We start from the raw sequence: 20,393 nt of genomic DNA on the forward strand, positions 1-20,393 counted from the left end.
GCAGATGTAGATGCCACTGGTTCTTCACTTTCTGTAGATGTATATGCCACTGGTTCTTCACGTTATGTAGATGAAGATGCCACTGGTTCTTCACGTTCTGTAGATGTAGATGCCACTGGTTCATCACGTTCTACAGATGTAGATGCCACTGGTTCTTCACGTTCTGTAGATTTAAATGCCACTGCTTCTTCACATTCTGTAGATATAGAAGCCACTGGTTCGTCACATTCTGTAGACGCAGATGCCACTAGTCCTTCACGTTCTGTAGACGTAGATGCCACTGGTTGTTCACTTTCTGTAGATGTAGATGCCACTGGTTCTTCACGTTCTGTAGATGTAGATGCCACTGGTCCTTCACATTCTGTAGACGAATATGCCACTGGTTCTTCACGTTCTGTAGATGTAGATGTCACTGGTTCGTCAAGTTCTACAGATGTAGATGCCACTGGTTCTTTACGTTCTGGAGATATAGATGTCATTGGTTTTTCGCGTTCTGTAGATGTAGATGTCACTGGTTCGTCAAGTTCTACAGATGTTGATGCCACTGGTTCTTCACGTTCTGGAGATATAGATGTCACTGGTTTTTCGCGTTCTGTAGAAGTAGATGCCACTGGTCCTTCACATTCTGTAGACGTAGATGCCACTGGTTCTTCACGTTCTTTAGATGTAGATGTCACTGGTTCTTCACGTTCTGTAGATGTAGACGCCACTGGTTCTTCACGTTCTGTAGATGTAGATGCCACTGGTCCCTCACGTTCCGTAGATGTAGATGCCACTGGTTCTTCACGTTCTTCAGATGTGGATGCCACTGGTTCTCCAAGTTCTGTAGATGTAGATGTAGATGCCACTGGTTATTCACGTTCTGCAGATGTAGATGCCACTGGTTCTTCACGTTCTGTAGATGTAGATGCCACTGGTTCTTCACGTTTTGCAGATGTAGATGCCACTGGTTCGTCACGTTTTACAGATGTAGTTGCCACTGGTTCTTCACGTTCTTTAGATGTAGATGTCACTGGTTCTTCACGTTCTGTAGATGCCACTGGTTATTCACGTTCTGTAGACGAAGATGCCACTGGTTCTTTACGTTCTGTAGATGTAGATGCCACTGGTTTTTCACGTTCTGCAGATGTATATGCCACTGGTTCTTCACGTTATGTAGATGAAGATGCCACTGGTTCTTCACGTTCTGTAGATGTAGATGCCACTGGTTCATCACGTTCTACAGATGTAGATGCCACTGGTTCTTCACGTTCTGTAGATTTAAATGCCACTGCTTCTTCACATTCTGTAGATGTAGAAGCCACTGGTTCGTCACATTCTGTAGACGCAGATGCCACTAGTCCTTCACTTTCTTTAGATGTAGATGCCACTGGTTCTTCACTTTCTGTAGATGTAGATGCCACTGGTTCTTCACGTTCTGTAGATGTAGATGCCACTGGTCCTTCACATTCTGTAGACGAATATGCCATTGGTTCTTCACGTTCTGCAGATGTAGATGCCACTGGTTCTTCACTTTCTGTAGATGTAGATGCCACTGGTTCTTCACGTTCTGTAGCTGTAGATCCCACTGATCCTTCACATTCTGTAGACGAATATGCCACTGGTTCTTCACGTTCTGTAGATGTAGATGTCACTGGTTCGTCAAGTTCTACAGATGTTGATGCCACTGGTTCTTCACGTTCTGGAGATATAGATGTCACTGGTTTTTCGCGTTCTGTAGAAGTAGATGCCACTGGTCCTTCACATTCTGTAGACGTAGATGCCACTGGTTCTTCACGTTCTTTAGATGTAGATGTCACTGGTTCTTCACGTTCTGTAGATGTAGATGCCACTGGTTCTTCACGTTCTACAGATGTAGATGCCACTGGTTCTTCACGGTCTGCAGATGTAGATGTCACTGGTTCTTCACGTTCTGTAGATGTAGACGCCACTGGTTCTTCACATTCTGTAGATGTAGAAGCCACTGGTTCGTTACATTCTGTAGACGCAGATGCCACTGGTTCTTCACATTCTGTAGACGCAGATGCCACTGGTCATTCACGTTCTGTAGACGTAGATGCCACTGGTTCTTCACTTTCTTTAGATGTAGATGCCACTGGTCCTTCACATTCTGTAGACGAATATGCCATTGATTCTTCACGTTCTGCAGATGTAGATGCCACTGGTTCTTCACTTTCTGTAGATGTATATGCCACTGGTTCTTCACGTTATGTAGATGAAGATGCCACTGGTTCTTCACGTTCTGTAGATGTAGATGCCACTGGTTCATCACGTTCTACAGATGTAGATGCCACTGGTTCTTCACGTTCTGTAGATGTAAATGCCACTGCTTCTTCACATTCTGTAGATGTAGAAGCCACTGGTTCGTCACATTCTGTAGACGCAGATGCCACTAGTCCTTCACGTTCTGTAGACGTAGATGCCACTGGTTGTTCACTTTCTGTAGATGTAGATGCCACTGGTTCTTCACGTTCTGTAGATGTAGATGCCACTGGTCCTTCACATTCTGTAGACGAATATGCCACTGGTTCTTCACGTTCTTTATATGTAGATGTCAATGGTTCTTCACGTTCTGTAGATGTAGACGCCACTGGTTCGTCAAGTTCTACAGATGTAGATGCCACTGGTTCTTCACGTTCTGGAGATATAGATGTCATTGGTTTTTCGCGTTCTGTAGAAGTAGATGCCACTGGTCCTTCACATTCTGTAGACGTAGATGCCACTGGTTCTTCACGTTCTTTATATGTAGATGTCACTGGTTCTTCACGTTCTGTAGATGTAGACGCCACTGTTTCTTCACGTTCTGTAGATGTAGATGCCACTGGTCCCTCACGTTCCGTAGATGTAGATGCCACTGGTTTTTCACGTTCTGCAGATGTAGATGCCACTGGTTCTCCACGTTCTGTAGATGTAGATGCCACTGGTTCTTCACGTTCTGCAGATGTAGATGCCAACGGTTCATCACGTTTTGTAGACGCAGATGCCACTAGTCCTTCACTTTCTTTAGATGTAGATGCCACTGGTTCTTCACTTTCTGTAGATGTAGATGCCACTGGTTCTTCACGTTCTGTAGATGTAGATGCCACTGGTCCTTCACATTCTGTAGACGAATATGCCATTGGTTCTTCACGTTCTGCAGATGTAGATGCCACTGGTTCTTCACTTTCTGTAGATGTAGATGCCACTGGTTCTTCACGTTCTGTAGCTGTAGATCCCACTGATCCTTCACATTCTGTAGACGAATATGCCACTGGTTCTTCACGTTCTGTAGATGTAGATGTCACTGGTTCGTCAAGTTCTACAGATGTTGATGCCACTGGTTCTTCACGTTCTGGAGATATAGATGTCACTGGTTTTTCGCGTTCTGTAGAAGTAGATGCCACTGGTCCTTCACATTCTGTAGACGTAGATGCCACTGGTTCTTCACGTTCTTTAGATGTAGATATCACTGGTTCTTCACGTTCTGTAGATGTAGACGCCACTGGTTCTTCACGTTCTGTAGATGTAGATGCCACTGGTCCCTCACGTTCCGTAGATGTAGATGCCACTGGTTCTTCACGTTCTGCAGATGTAGATGCCACTGGTTCTCCACGTTCTGTAGATGTAGATGCCACTGGTTCTTCACGTTCTGCAGATGTAGATGCCAACGGTTCGTCACGTTCTACAGATGTAGATGCCACTGGTTCTTAACGTTCTGCAGATGTAGATGCCACTGGTCCTTCACGTTCTGTAGACACAGATGCCACTGGTTCGTCACGTTTTACAGATGTAGATGTCACTGGTTCTTCACGTTCTGTAGATGTAGATGCCACTGGTTATTCACGTTCTGTAGACGAAGATGCCACTGGTTCTTTACGTTCTGTAGATGTAGATGCCACTGGTTTTTCACGTTCTGCAGATGTATATGCCACTGGTTCTTCACGTTATGTAGATGAAGATGCCACTGGTTCTTCACGTTCTGTAGATGTAGATGCCACTGGTTCTTCACGTTCTGCAGATGTAGATGCCACTGTTCCTTCACGTTCTGTAGACGAAGATGCCACTGGTTCTTCATGTTCTGTAGATGTAAATGCCACTGGGTCTTCACGTTCTGCAGATATATATGCCACTGGTTCTTCACGTTATGTAGATGAAGATGCCACTGGTTCTTCGCGTTCTGTAGATGTAGATGCCACTGGTTCATCACGTTCTACAGATGTAGATGCCACTGGTTCTTCACTTTCTGTAGATTTAGATGCCACTGCTTCTTCACATTCTGTAGACGCAGATGCCACTGGTCCTTCACGTTCTGTAGACGTAGATGCCACTGGTTCTTCACTTTCTTTAGATGTAGATGCCACTGGTTCTTCACTTTCTGTAGATATAGATGCCACTGGTTCTTCACGTTCTGTAGATGTAGATGCCACTGGTACTTCACATTCTGTAGACGAATATGCCACTGGTTCTTCACGTTCTGTAGATGTAGATTCCACTGGTCCTTCACGTTCTGGAGATGTAGATACCACTGGTTCTTCACGTTTTGCAGATGTAGATGCCACTGGTTCGTCACGTTTTACAGATGTAGATGCTACTGGTTCTTCACGTTCTGCAGATGTAGATGCCACTGGTTCTTCACGTTCTGTAGATGTAGATGCCACTGGTTATTCACGTTCTGTAGATGTAGATGCCACTGGTTCGTCACGTTCTACAGATGTAGATGCCACTGGTTCTTCACGTTCTGCAGATGTAGATGCCGCTGGTTCTTCACATTCTGTAGATGTAGATGCCACTGGTTCTTCACGTTTTGCAGATGTAGATGCCACTGGTTCGTCACGTTTTACAGATGTAGATGCCACTGGTTCTTCACGTTCTTTAGATGTAGATGTCACTGGTTCTTCACGTTCTGTAGATGTAGATGCCACTGGTTATTCACGTTCTGTAGACGACGATGCCACTGGTTCTTTACGTTCTGTAGATGTAGATGCCACTGGTTTTTCACGTTCTGCAGATGTATATGCCACTGGTTCTTCACGTTATGTAGATGAAGATGCCACTGGTTCTTCACGTTCTGTAGATGTAGATGCCACTGGTTCATCACGTTCTACAGATGTAGATGCCACTGGTTCTTCACGTTCTGTAGATTTAAATGCCACTGCTTCTTCACATTCTGTAGATGTAGAAGCCACTGGTTCGTCACATTCTGTAGACGCAGATGCCACTAGTCCTTCACTTTCTTTAGATGTAGATGCCACTGGTTCTTCACTTTCTGTAGATGTAGATGCCACTGGTTCTTCACGTTCTGTAGTTGTAGATGTCACTGGTCCTTCACATTCTGTAGACGAATAAGCCATTGGTTCTTCACGTTCTGCAGATGTAGATGCCACTGGTTCTTCACTTTCTGTAGATGTAGATGCCACTGGTTCTTCACGTTCTGTAGCTGTAAATCCCACTGATCCTTCACATTCTGTAGACGAATATGCCACTGGTTCTTCACGTTCTGTAGATGTAGATGTCACTGGTTCGTCAAGTTCTATAGATTTTGATGCCACTGGTTCTTCACGTTCTGGAGATATAGATGTCACTGGTTTTTCGCGTTCTGTAGAAGTAGATGCCACTGGTCCTTCACATTCTGTAGACGTAGATGCCACTGGTTCTTCACGTTCTTTAGATGTAGATGTCACTGGTTCTTCACGTTCTGTAGATGTAGATGCCACTGGTTCTTCACGTTCTACAGATGTAGATGCCACTGGTTCTTCACGGTCTGCAGATGTAGATGTCACTGGTTCTTCCCGTTCTGTAGATGTAGACGCCACTGGTTCTTCACATTCTGTAGATGTAGAAGCCACTGGTTCGTTACATTCTGTAGACGCAGATGCCACTGGTTCTTCACATTCTGTAGACGCAGATGCCACTGGTCATTCACGTTCTGTAGACGTAGATGCCACTGGTTCTTCACTTTCTTTAGATGTAGATGCCACTGGTTCTTCACTTTCTGTAGATGTAGATGCCACTGGTTCTTCACGTTCTGTAGATGTAGATGCCACTGGTCCTTCACATTCTGTAGACGAATATGCCATTGATTCTTCACGTTCTGCAGATGTAGATGCCACTGGTTCTTCACTTTCTGTAGATGTATATGCCACTGGTTCTTCACGTTATGTAGATGAAGATGCCACTGGTTCTTCACGTTCTGTAGATGTAGATGCCACTGGTTCATTACGTTCTACAGATGTAGATGCCACTGCTTCTTCACATTCTGTAGATGTAGAAGCCACTGGTTCGTCACATTCTGTAGACGCAGATGCCACTAGTCCTTCACGTTCTGTAGACGTAGATGCCACTGGTTGTTCACTTTCTGTAGATGTAGATGCCACTGGTTCTTCACGTTCTGTAGATGTAGATGCCACTGGTCCTTCACATTCTGTAGACGAATATGCCACTGGTTCTTCACGTTCTGTAGATGTAGATGTCACTGGTTCGTCAAGTTCTACAGATGTAGATGCCACTGGTTCTTCACGTTCTGGAGATATAGATGTCACTGGTTTTTCGCGTTCTGTAGAAGTAGATGCCACTGGTCCTTCACATTCTGTAGACGTAGATGCCACTGGTTCTTCACGTTCTTTAGATATAGATGTCACTGGTTCTTCACGTTCTGTAGATGTAGACGCCACTGGTTCTTCACGTTCTGTAGATGTAGATGCCACTGGTCCCTCACTTTCCGTAGATGTAGATGCCACTGGTTCTTCACGTTCTGCAGATGTAGATGCCACTGGTTCTCCACGTTCTGTAGATGTAGATGCCACTGGTTCTTCACGTTCTGCAGATGTAGATGCCAACGGTTCGTCACGTTCTACAGATGTAGATGCCACTGGTTCTTAACGTTCCGCAGATGTAGATGCCACTGGTCCTTCACCTTCTGTAGACACAGATGCCACTGGTTCTTCACGTTCTACAGATATATATGCCACTGGTTCTTCATGTTCTGCAGATGTAGACGCCATTGGTTTTTCACTTTCTGTAAATGTAGATGCCACTGGTCCGTCACGTTCTGTCGATGCAGATTCCACTGGTTTTTCACGTTCTGTAGATGTAGATGTCACTGGTTCTTCACGTTCTGCAGAAGTAGATGCCACTGGTTCTTCACGTTCTGTAGATGTAGATGCCACTGGTTCTTCACGTTCTGCAGATGTAGATGCCACTGTTCCTTCACGTTCTGTAGACGAAGATGCCACTGGTTCTTCATGTTCTGAGATGTAAATGCCACTGGGTCTTCACGTTCTGCAGATGTATATGCCACTGGTTCTTCACGTTATGTAGATGAAGATGCCACTGGTTCTTCACGTTCTGTAGATGTAGATGCCACTGGTTCATCACGTTCTACAGATGTAGATGCCACTGGTTCTTCACTTTCTGTAGATTTAGATGCCACTGCTTCTTCACATTCTGTAGACGCAGATGCCACTGGTCCTTTACGTTCTGTAGACGTAGATGCCACTGGTTCTTCACTTTCTTTAGATGTAGATGCCACTGGTTCTTCACTTTCTGTAGATGTAGATGCCACTGGTTCTTCACGTTCTGTAGATGTAGATGCCACTGGTACTTCACATTCTGTAGACGAATATGCCACTGGTTCTTCACGTTCTGTAGATGTAGATTCCACTGGTCCTTCACGTTCTGGAGATGTAGATACCACTGGTTCTTCACGTTTTGCAGATGTAGATGCCACTGGTTCGTCACGTTTTACAGATGTAGATGCTACTGGTTCTTCACGTTTTGCAGATGTAGATGCCACTGATTCTTCACGTTCTGTAGATGTAGATGCCACTGGTTATTCACGTTCTGTAGATGTAGATGCCACTGGTTCGTCACGTTCTACAGATGTAGATGCCACTGGTTCTTCACGTTCTGCAGATGTAGATGCCACTGGTTCTTCACGTTCTGTAGATGCCACTGGTTCTTCACGTTTTGCAGATGTAGATGCCACTGGTTCGTCACGTTTTACAGATGTAGATGCCACTGGTTCTTCACGTTCTTTAGATGTAGATGTCACTGGTTCTTCACGTTCTGTAGATGTAGATGCCACTGGTTATTCACGTTCTGTAGACGAAGATGCCACTGGTTCTTTACGTTCTGTAGATGTAGATGCCACTGGTTTTTCTTGTTCTGCAGATGTATATGCCACTGGTTCTTCACGTTATGTAGATGAAGATGCCACTGGTTCTTCACGTTCTGTAGATGTAGATGCCACTGGCTCATCACGTTCTACAGATGTAGATGCCACTGGTTCTTCACGTTCTGTAGATTTAAATGCCACTGCTTCTTCACATTCTGTAGATGTAGAAGCCACTGGTTCGTCACATTCTGTAGACGCAGATGCCACTAGTCCTTCACTTTCTTTAGATGTAGATGCCACTGGTTCTTCACTTTCTGTAGATGTAGATGCCACTGGTTCTTCACGTTCTGTAGATGTAGATGCCACTGGTCCTTCACATTCTGTAGACGAATATGCCATTGGTTCTTCACGTTCTGCAGATGTAGATGCCACTGGTTCTTCACTTTCTGTAGATGTAGATGCCACTGGTTCTTCACGTTCTGTAGATGTAGATGCCACTGGTCCTTCACATTCTGTAGACGAATATGCCACTGGTTCTTCACGTTCTGTAGATGTAGATGTCACTGGTTCGTCAAGTTCTACAGATGTTGATGCCACTGGTTCTTCACGTTCTGGAGATATAGATGTCACTGGTTTTTCGCGTTCTGTAGAAGTAGATGGCACTGGTCCTTCACATTCTGTAGACGTAGATGCCACTGGTTCTTCACGTTCTTTAGATGTAGATGTCACTGGTTCTTCACGTTCTGTAGATGTAGATGCCACTGGTTCTTCACGTTCTACAGATGTAGATGCCACTGGTTCTTCACGGTCTGCAGATGTAGATGTCACTGGTTCTTCCCGTTCTGTAGTTGTAGACGCCACTGGTTCTTCACATTCTGTAGATGTAGAAGCCACTGGTTCGTTACATTCTGTAGACGCAGATGCCACTGGTTCTTCACATTCTGTAGACGCAGATGCCACTGGTCATTCACGTTCTGTAGACGTAGATGCCACTGGTTCTTCACTTTCTTTAGATGTAGATGCCACTGGTTCTTCACTTTCTGTAGATGTAGATGCCACTGGTTCTTCACGTTCTGTAGATGTAGATGCCACTGGTCCTTCACATTCTGTAGACGAATATGCCATTGATTCTTCACGTTCTGCAGATGTAGATGCCACTGGTTCTTCACTTTCTGTAGATGTATATGCCACTGGTTCTTCACGTTATGTAGATGAAGATGCCACTGGTTCTTCACGTTCTGTAGATGTAGATGCCACTGGTTCATTACGTTCTACAGATGTAGATGCCAATGGTTCTTCACGTTCTGTAGATTTAAATGCCACTGCTTCTTCACATTCTGTAGATGTAGAAGCCACTGGTTCGTCACATTCTGTAGACGCAGATGCCACTAGTCCTTTACGTTCTGTAGACGTAGATGCCACTGGTTGTTCACTTTCTGTAGATGTAGATGCCACTGGTTCTTCACGTTCTGTAGATGTAGATGCCACTGGTCCTTCACATTCTGTAGACGAATATGCCACTGGTTCTTCACGTTCTGTAGATGTAGATGTCACTGGTTCGTCAAGTTCTACAGATGTAGATGCCACTGGTTCTTCACGTTCTGGAGATATAGATGTCACTGGTTTTTCGCGTTCTGTAGAAGTAGATGCCACTGGTCCTTCACATTCTGTAGACGTAGATGCCACTGGTTCTTCACGTTCTGTAGATGTAGATGCCACTGGTCCCTCACGTTCCGTAGATGTAGATGCCACTGGTTCTTCACGTTCTGCAGATGTAGATGCCACTGGTTCTCCACGTTCTGTAGATGTAGATGCCACTGGTTCTTCACGTTCTGCAGATGTAGATGCCAACAGTTCGTCACGTTCTACAGATGTAGATGCCACTGGTTCTTAACGTTCTGCAGATGTAGATGCCACTGGTCCTTCACGTTCTGTAGACACAGATGCCACTGGTTCTTCACGTTCTACAGATATATATGCCACTGGTTCTTCATGTTCTGCAGATGTAGACGCCATTTGTTTTTCACGTTCTGTAAATGTAGATGCCACTGGTCCGTCACGTTCTGTCGATGCAGATTCCACTGGTTTTTCACGTTCTGTAGATGTAGATGTCACTGGTTCTTCACGTTCTGCAGAAGTAGATGCCACTGGTTCTTCACGTTCTGTAGATGTAGATGTCACTGGTTCTTCACGTTGTGCAGATGTAGATGCCACTGTTCCTTCACGTTCTGTAGACGAAGATGCCACTGGTTCTTCATGTTCTGTAGATGTAAATGCCACTGGGTCTTCACGTTCTGCAGATGTATATGCCACTGGTTCTTCACGTTATGTAGATGAAAATGCCACTGGTTCTTCACGTTCTGTAGATGTAGATGCCACTGGTTCATCACGTTCTACAGATGTAGATGCTACTGGTTCTTCCCTTTCTGTAGATTTAGATGCCACTGCTTCTTCACATTCTGTAGACGCAGATGCCACTGGTCCTTCACGTTCTGTAGACGTAGATGCCACTGGTTCTTCACTTTCTTTAGATGTAGATGCCACTGGTTCTTCACTTTCTGTAGATGTAGATGCCACTGGTTCTTCACGTTCTGTAGATGTAGATGCCACTGGTCCTTCACATTCTGTAGACGAATATGCCATTGGTTCTTCACGTTCTGCAGATGTAGATGCCACTGGTTCTTCACTTTCTGTAGATGTAGATGCCACTGGTTCTTCACGTTCTGTAGCTGTAGATGCCACTGATCCTTCACATTCTGTAGACGAATATGCCACTGGTTCTTCACGTTCTGTAGATGTAGATGTCACTGGTTCGTCAAGTTCTACAGATGTTGATGCCACTGGTTCTTCACGTTCTGGAGATATAGATGTCACTGGTTTTTCGTCTTCTGTAGAAGTAGATGCCACTGGTCCTTCACATTCTGTAGACGTAGATGCCACTGGTTCTTCACGTTCTTTAGATGTAGATATCACTGGTTCTTCACGTTCTGTAGATGTAGATGCCACTGGTTCTTCACGTTCTACAGATGTAGATGCCACTGGTTCTTCACGGTCTGCAGATGTAGATATCACTGGTTCTTCACGTTCTGTAGATGTAGACGCCACTGGTTCTTCACATTCTGTAGATGTAGAAGCCACTGGTTCGTTACATTCTGTAGACGCAGATGCCACTGGTTCTTCACATTCTGTAGACGCAGATGCCACTGGTCATTCACGTTCTATAGACGTAGATGCCACTGGTTCTACACTTTCTTTAGATGTAGATGCCACTGGTTCTTCACTTTCTGTAGATGTAGATGCCACTGGTTCTTCACGTTCTGTAGATGTAGATGCCACTGGTCCTTCACATTCTGTAGACGAATATGCCATTGATTCTTCACGTTCTGCAGATGTAGATGCCACTGGTTCTTCACTTTCTGTAGATGTAGATGCCACTGGTTCTTCACGTTCTGTAGCTGTAGATGCCACTGATCCTTCACATTCTGTAGACGAATATGCCACTGGTTCTTCACGTTCTGCAGATGTAGATGCCACTGGTTCTCAACGTTCTGTAGATGTAGATGCCACTGGTTCTTCACGTTCTGCAGATGTAGATGCCAACGGTTCGTCACGTTCTACAGATGTAGATGCCACTGGTTCTTAACGTTCTGCAGATGTAGATGCCACTGGTCCTTCACGTTCTGTAGACACAGATGCCACTGGTTCTTCACGTTCTACAGATATATATGCCACTGGTTCTTCATGTTCTGCAGATGTAGACGCCATTGGTTTTTCACGTTCTGTAAATGTAGATGCCACTGGTCCTTCACGTTCTGTCGATGCAGATTCCACTGGTTTTTCACGTTCTGTAGATGTAGATGTCACTGGTTCTTCACGTTCTGCAGAAGTAGATGCCACTGGTTCTTCACGTTCTGTAGATGTAGATGCCACTGGTTATTCACGTTCTGCAGATGTAGATGCCACTGTTCCTTCACGTTCTGTAGACGAAGATGCCACTGGTTCTTCATGTTCTGCAGATGTATATGCCACTGGTTCTTCACGTTATGTAGATGAAGATGCCACTGGTTCTTCACGTTCTGTAGATGTAGATGCCACTGGTTCATCACGTTCTACAGATGTAGATGCCACTGGTTCTTCACTTTCTGTAGATTTAGATGCCACTGCTTCTTCACATTCTGTAGACGCAGATGCCACTGGTCCTTCACGTTCTGTAGACGTAGATGCCACTGGTTCTTCACTTTCTGTAGATGTAGATGCCACTGGTTCTTCACTTTCTGTAGATGTAGATGCCACTGGTTCTTCACGTTCTGTAGATGTAGATGCCACTGGTCCTTCACATTCTGTAGACGAATATGCCATTGGTTCTTCACGTTCTGCAGATGTAGATGACACTGGTTCTTCACTTTCTGTAGATGTAGATGCCACTGGTTCTTCACGTTCTGTAGCTGTAGATGCCACTGGTCCTTCACATTCTGTAGACGAATATGCCACTGCTTCTTCACGTTCTGTAGATGTAGATGTTACTGGTTCGTCAAGTTCTACAGATGTAAATGCCACTGGTTCTTCACGTTCTGGAGATATAGATGTCACTGGTTTTTCGCGTTCTGTAGAAGTAGATGCCACTGGTCCTTCACATTCTGTAGACGTAGATGCCACTGGTTCTTCACGTTCTGCAGATGTAGATGCCGCTGGTTCTCCACGTTCTGTAGATGTAGATGTAGATGCCACTGGTTCTTCACGTTCTGCAGATGTAGATGCCAACGGTTCGTCACGTTCTACAGATGTAGATGCCACTGGTTCTTCACGTTCTGCAGATGTAGATGCCACTGGTCCTTCACGTTCTGCAGACACAGATGCCACTGGTTCTTCACGTTCTACAGATATAGATGCCAATGGTCCTTCACGTTCTGTAGACGCAGATGCCACTAGTTATTCACGTGTTGTAGATGTAGATGCCACTGGTTCTTCACGTTCTACAGATGTAGATGCCACTGGTTCTTTATGTTCTACAGATGTAGATGCCACTGGTTCTTCACGGTCTGCAGATGTAGATGCCACTGGTTCTTCACGTTCTGCAGATGTAGATGCCACTGGTTCTTCACGTTCTGTAGATGTAGATGCCACTGGTCCTTCACGTTCTGTAGATGCAGATTCCACTGGTTCTTCACGTTCTGTAGATGGAGATGTCACTGGTTCTTCACGTTCTGCAGAAGTAGATGCCACTGGTTCTTCACGTTCTGTAGATGCCACTGGTTCTTCACGTTCTGCAGATGTAGATGCCACTGGTCCTTCACGTTCTGTAGACGAAGATGCCACTGGTTCTTCACGTACTGTAGATGTAGATGACACTGGTTCTTCACATTCTGCAGATGTATATGCCACTGGTTTTTCACGTTATGTAGATGAAGATGCCACTGGTTCTTCACGTTCTGTAGATGTAGATGCCACTAGTTCATCACGTTCTACAGATGTAGATGCCACTGGTTCTTCACGTTCTGTAGATTTAGATGCCACTGCTTCTTCACATTCTGTAGAGGTAGAAGCCACTGGTTCGTTACATTCTGTAGACGCAGATGCCACTGGTTCTTCACATTCTGTAGACGCAGATGCCACTGGTCCTTCACGTTCTGTAGACGTAGATGCCACTGGTTCTTCACTTTCTGTAGATGTAGATGCCACTGGTTCTTCACTTTCTGTAGATGTAGATGCCACTGGTTCTTCACGTTCTGTAGATGTAGATGCCACTGGTCCTTCACATTCTGTAGAGGAATATGCCATTGGTTCTTCACGTTCTGCAGATGTACATGTCACTGGTTCGTCAAGTTCTACAGATGTAGATGCCACTGGTTCTTCACGTTCTGGAGATTTAGATGTCACTGGTTTTTCGCGTTCTGTAGATATAGATGCCACTGGTCCTTCACATTCTGTAGACGTAGATGCCACTGGTTCTTCACGTTCTTTAAATGTAGATGTCACTGGTTCTTCACATTTTGTAGATGTAGACGCCACTGGTTCTTGACGTTATGTAGATGTAGATACCACTGGTCCTTCATGTTCTGTAGATGTAGATACCACTGGTTCTTCACGTTTTGCAGATGTAGATGCCACTGGTTCGTCACGTTCTAAAGATGTAGATGCCACTGGTTCTTCACGTTCTGCAGATATAGATGCCACTGGTCCTTCACGTTCTGTAGACGAAGATGCCACTGGTTCTTTACGTTCTGTAGATGTAGATGCCACTGGTTCGTTACATTCTGTAGACGCAGATTCCACTGGTTCTTCACATTCTGTAGACGCAGATGCCACTGATTCTTCACATTCTGTAGACGCAGATGCAACTGGTTTTTCACGTTCTGTAGACGTAGATGCCACTGATCCTTCACATTCTGTAGACGAATATGCCACTGGTTCTTCACGTTCTGTAGATGTAGATGTCACTGGTTCGTCAAGTTCTACAGATGTAGATGCCACTGGTTCTTCACGTTTCTAGAGATATAGATGTCACTATTTTTTTGCGTTCTGTAGAAGTAGATGCCACTGGTCCTTCACATTCTGTAGATGTAGATGCCACTGGTTCTTCACGTTCTTTAGATGTAGATGTCACTGGTTCGTCAAGTTCTACAGATGTAGATGCCACTGGTTCTTCACGTTCTGGAGATATAGATGTCACTGGTTTTTCGCGTTCTGTAGATGTAGATGCTACTAGTCCTTCACATTCTGTAGACGTAGATGCCACTTGTTCTTCACGTTCTTTAAATGTAGATGTCACTGGTTCTTCACGTTCTGTAGATGTAGACGCCACTGGTTCTTCACGCTCTGTAGATGTAGATGCCACTGGTCCTTCACGTTCTGTAGATGTAGATACCACTGGTTCTTCACGTTTTGCAGATGTAGATGCCACTGGTTCGTCACGTTATACAGATGTAGATGCCTCTGGTTCTTTACGTTCTGCATATGTAGATGCCACTAGTTCTTCACGTTCTGTAGATGTAGATGCCACTGGTTCTTCACGTTCTCTAGATGTAGATGCCACTGGTTCGTCACGTTCTAAAGATGTAGATGCCACTGGTTCTTCACGTTCTGCAGATGTAGATGCCACTGGTCCTTCATGTTCTGTAGACGAAGATGCCACTGGTCCTTCACATTCTGTAGACGCAGATGCCACTGGTTCTTCACATTCTGTAGACGCAGATGCCACTGGTCCTTCACGTTCTGTAGACGTAGATGCCACTGGTTCTTCACTTTCTGTAGATGTAGATGCCACTGGTTCTTCACGTTCTGTAGATGTAGATGCCACTGGTCCTTCACATTCTTTAGACGAATATGCCACTGGTTCTTCACGTTCTGTAGATGTTGATGTCACTGGTTCGTCAAGTTCTACAGATGTAGATGCCACTGGTTCTTCACGTTCTGGAGATATAGATGTCACTGGTTTTTCGCGTTCTGTAGATGCCACTGGTCCTTCACATTCTGTAGACGTAGATGCCACTGGTTCTTCACGTTCTTTAGATGTAGATGTCACTGGTTCTTCACGTTCTGTAGATGTAGATGCCACTGGTTCTCCACGTTCTGTAGATGTAGATGTAGATGCCACTGGTTCTTCACGTTCTGCAGATGTAGATGCCACTGGTTCGTCACGTTCTACAGATGTAGATGCCACTGGTTCTTCACGTTCTGCAGATGTAGATGCCACTGGTCCTTCACGTTCTGTAGAAGAAGATGCCACTGGTTCTTCACGTTCTGTAGATGTAGACGCCATTGGTTCTTCACGTTCTGTAGACAAAGATGCCACTGGTTCTTCACGTTCTACAGATATAGATGCCACTGGTTCTTCATGTTCTGCAGATTTAGACGCCATTGGTTTTTCACGTTCTGTAAATGTAGATGCCACTGGTCCTTCACGTTCTGTAGACGCAGATGCCACTGGTTCTTCACGTTCTGTAGATGTAGATGCCACTGGTTCTTCACGTTCTACAGATGTAGATGCCACTGGTTCTTCACGTTCTGCAGATATAGATGCCACTGGTCCTTCACGTTCTGTAGACGAAGATGCCACTGGTTCTTTACGTTCTGTAGATGTAGATGCCACTGGTTCGTTACATTCTGTACACGCAGATTCCACTGGTTCTTCACATTCTGTAGACGCAGATGCCACTGGTTCTTCACATTCTGTAGACGCAGATGCAACTGGTTTTTCACGTTCTGTAGACGTAGATGCCACTGATCCTTCACATTCTGTAGACGAATATGCCACTGGTTCTTCACGTTCTGTAGATGTAGATGTCACTGGTTCGTCAAGTTCTACAGATGTAGATGCCACTGGTTCTTCACGTTTCTAGAGATATAGATGTCACTGGTTTTTTGCGTTCGGTAGAAGTAGATGCCACTGGTCCTTCACATTCTGTAGATGTAGATGCCACTGGTTCTTCACGTTCTTTAGATGTCACTGGTTCGTCAAGTTCTACAGATGTAGATGCCACTGGTTCTTCACGTTCTGTAGACGAAGATGCCACTGGTTCTTCACGTACTGTAGATGTAGATGACACTGGTTCTTCACATTCTGCAGATGTATATGCCACTGGTTTTTCACGTTATGTAGATGAAGATGCCACTGGTTCTTCACGTTCTGTAGATGTAGATGCCACTAGTTCATCACGTTCTACAGATGTAGATGCCACTGGTTCTTCACGTTCTGTAGATTTAGATGCCACTGCTTCTTCACATTCTGTAGAGGTAGAAGCCACTGGTTCGTTACATTCTGTAGACGCAGATGCCACTGGTTCTTCACATTCTGTAGACGCAGATGCCACTGGTCCTTCACGTTCTGTAGACGTAGATGCCACTGGTTCTTCACTTTCTGTAAATGTAGATGCCACTGGTTCTTCACTTTCTGTAGATGTAGATGCCACTGGTTCTTCACGTTCTGTAGATGTAGATGCCACTGGTCCTTCACATTCTGTAGAGGAATATGCCATTGGTTCTTCACGTTCTGCAGATGCAGATGTCACTGGTTCGTCAAGTTCTACAGATGTAGATGCCACTGGTTCTTCACGTTCTGGAGATTTAGATGTCACTGGTTTTTCGCGTTCTGTAGATGTAGATGCCACTGGTCCTTCACATTCTGTAGACGTAGATGCCACTGGTTCTTCACGTTCTTTAAATGTAGATGTCACTGGTTCTTCACATTTTGTAGATGTAGACGCCACTGGTTCTTGACGTTATGTAGATGTAGATACCACTGGTTCTTCACGTTTTGCAGATGTAGATGCCACTGGTTCGTCACGTTCTAAAGATGTAGATGCCACTGGTTCTTCACGTTCTGCAGATATAGATGCCACTGGTCCTTCACGTTCTGTAGACGAAGATGCCACTGGTTCTTTACGTTCTGTAGATGTAGATGCCACTGGTTCGTTACATTCTGTAGACGCAGATTCCACTGGTTCTTCACATTCTGTAGACTCAGATGCCACTGGTTCTTCACATTCTGTAGACGCAGATGCAACTGGTTTTTCACGTTCTGTAGACGTAGATGCCACTGATCCTTCACATTCTGTAGACGAATATGCCACTGGTTCTTCACGTTCTGTAGATGTAGATGTCACTGGTTCGTCAAGTTCTACAGATGTAGATGCCACTGGTTCTTCACGTTTCTAGAGATATAGATGTCACTGGTTTTTTGCGTTCTGTAGAAGTAGATGCCACTGGTCCTTCACATTCTGTAGATGTAGATGCCACTGGTTCTTCACGTTCTTTAGATGTAGATGTCACTGGTTCGTCAAGTTCTAGAGATGTAGATGCCACTGGTTCTTCACGTTCTGGAGATATAGATGTCACTGGTTTTTCGCGTTCTGTAGATGTAGATGCTACTAGTCCTTCACATTCTGTAGACGTAGATGCCACTTGTTCTTCACGTTCTTTAAATGTAGATGTCACTGGTTCTTCACGTTCTGTAGATGTAGACGCCACTGGTTCTTCACGCTCTGTAGATGTAGATGCCACTGGTCCTTCACGTTCTGTAGATGTAGATACCACTGGTTCTTCACGTTTTGCAGATGTAGATGCCACTGGTTCGTCACGTTATACAGATGTAGATGCCTCTGGTTCTTTACGTTCTGCATATGTAGATGCCACTAGTTCTTCACGTTCTGTAGATGTAGATGCCACTGGTTCTTCACGTTCTCTAGATGTAGATGCCACTGGTTCGTCACGTTCTAAAGATGTAGATGCCACTGGTTCTTCACGTTCTGCAGATGTAGATGCCACTGGTCCTTCATGTTCTGTAGACGAAGATGCCACTGGTTCTTTACATTCTGTAGATGTAGATGCCACTGGTTCTTCACGTTCTGCAGATGTATATGCCATTGGTTCTTCACGTTATGTAGATGAAGATGCCACTGGTTCTTCACGTTCTGTAGATGTAGATGCCACTGGTTCATCACGTTCTACAGATGTAGATGCCACTGCTTCTTCACATTCTGTAGATGTAGAAGCCACTGGTTCGTCACATTCTGTAGACGCAGATGCCACTGGTTCTTCACATTCTGTAGACGCAGATGCCACTGGTCCTTCACGTTCTGTAGACGTAGATGCCACTGGTTCTTCACTTTCTGTAGATGTAGATGCCACTGGTTCTTCACGTTCTGTAGATGTAGATGCCACTGGTCCTTCACATTCTTTAGACGAATATGCCACTGGTTCTTCACGTTCTGTAGATGTTGATGTCACTGGTTCGTCAAGTTCTACAGATGTAGATGCCACTGGTTCTTCACGTTCTGGAGATATAGATGTCACTGGTTTTTCGCGTTCTGTAGATGCCACTGGTCCTTCACATTCTGTAGACGTAGATGCCACTGGTTCTTCACGTTCTTTAGATGTAGATGTCAATGGTTCTTCACGTTCTGTAGATGTAGATGCCACTGGTTCTCCACGTTCTGTAGATGTAGATGTAGATGCCACTGGTTCTTCACGTTCTGCAGATGTAGATGCCACTGGTTCGTCACGTTCTACAGATGTAGATGCCACTGGTTCTTCACGTTCTGCAGATGTAGATGCCACTGGTCCTTCACGTTCTGTAGAAGAAGATGCCACTGGTTCTTCACGTTCTGTAGATGTAGACGCCATTGGTTCTTCACGTTCTGTAGACACAGATGCCACTGGTTCTTCACGTTCTACAGATATAGATGCCACTGGTTCTTCATGTTCTGCAGATTTAGACGCCATTGGTTTTTCACGTTCTGTAAATGTAGATGCCACTGGTCCTTCACGTTCTGTAGACGCAGATGCCACTGGTTCTTCACGTTCTGTAGATGTAGATGCCACTGGTTCTTCACGTTCTACAGATGTAGATGCCACTGGTTCTTCACGTTCTACAGATGTAGATGCCACTGGTTCTTCACAGTCTGCAGATGTAGATTCCACTGGTTCTTCACGTTCTGCAGATGTAGATGCCACTGGTTCTTCACGTTCTGTAGATGTAGATGCCACTGGTCCTTCACGTTCTGTAGATGCAGATTCCACTGGTTCTTCACGTTCTGTAGATGTAGATGCCACTGGTTCTTCACGTTCTGCAGATGTAGATGCCACTGGTTATTCACGTTCTGCAGATGTAGATGCCACTGGTTCTTCACATTCAGCAGATGTAGATTACCACTGGTTCTTCACGTTCTGCAGATGTAGATGCCACGACCGCCATCTATCGAACTTATGAACTCTCGGTTCTGAACAGCAGCAACTGGAGCGTACGGACTGGGTTTGGTTCGTATCTCTGATAGTTCGCAAGCTGAACGTTCATAAGTAGAGGTAGTTACCGTACATAGACGTACAGTCCTAGAGAGTGTTCGACACCTTGACCCCGCTGAGTGTGAATCCTCTCTCTCCCTGCCGCTCGCTCCCCATCCAGGGCAACATTCTGGTGAAAAACATCGCGAGCCGCGTTGCCAGAGTCACCGACTTTGGCTTCAGCTTCTTTGTGGACCGTCCACGTGAGTGGTGACCCTCATACACCTGCACTTGTGTGTGTGGGTGTGTGTGGGTGTGTGGGTGTGTGTGTGGGTGTGTGTGTGGGTGTCTGTGTGTGTGGGTGTGTGGGTGTGTGTAGTGGGTGTCTGTGTGTGTGTGTGGGTGTGTGGGTGTGTGGGTGTGGGTGTGTGGGTGTGTGGGTGTGTGGTTATGGGTGTGTGGGTGTGTGAGTGGGTGTGTGTGTGTGGGTGTGTGGGTGTCTGTGTGCGGGTTTCTCCTCCCACCCACCCACCCACCACCGCCCCCCACACACGCGCACGTACCCAGTCCACATTCACCATCA

General features: G+C 45.3%; 1 protein-coding gene across 1 annotated transcript in view; it reads left to right on the top strand.

Moving 5' to 3' along the window:
• Nucleotides 1–20,322, top strand: part of LOC142922699 (dual specificity tyrosine-phosphorylation-regulated kinase 2-like) — an 82,663-nt gene extending 62,341 nt beyond the window's left edge. The window contains exon 8 of the mRNA XM_076063519.1: nt 19,992–20,322. Coding sequence (XP_075919634.1) covers nt 19,992–20,084 — 93 coding nt within the window. The 3' untranslated portion in view covers nt 20,085–20,322. The remainder of the gene's footprint in view (nt 1–19,991) is intronic.
• Nucleotides 20,323–20,393: the final 71 nt, after the last annotated feature.

This window comes from Petromyzon marinus, unplaced genomic scaffold, assembly GCF_048934315.1.
Source record: "Petromyzon marinus isolate PM22_M1 ecotype Great Lakes invasive population unplaced genomic scaffold, UKy_Petmar_22M1.pri1.0 PM_Scaffold_14, whole genome shotgun sequence".
Taxonomy (NCBI): domain Eukaryota; kingdom Metazoa; phylum Chordata; class Hyperoartia; order Petromyzontiformes; family Petromyzontidae; genus Petromyzon; species Petromyzon marinus.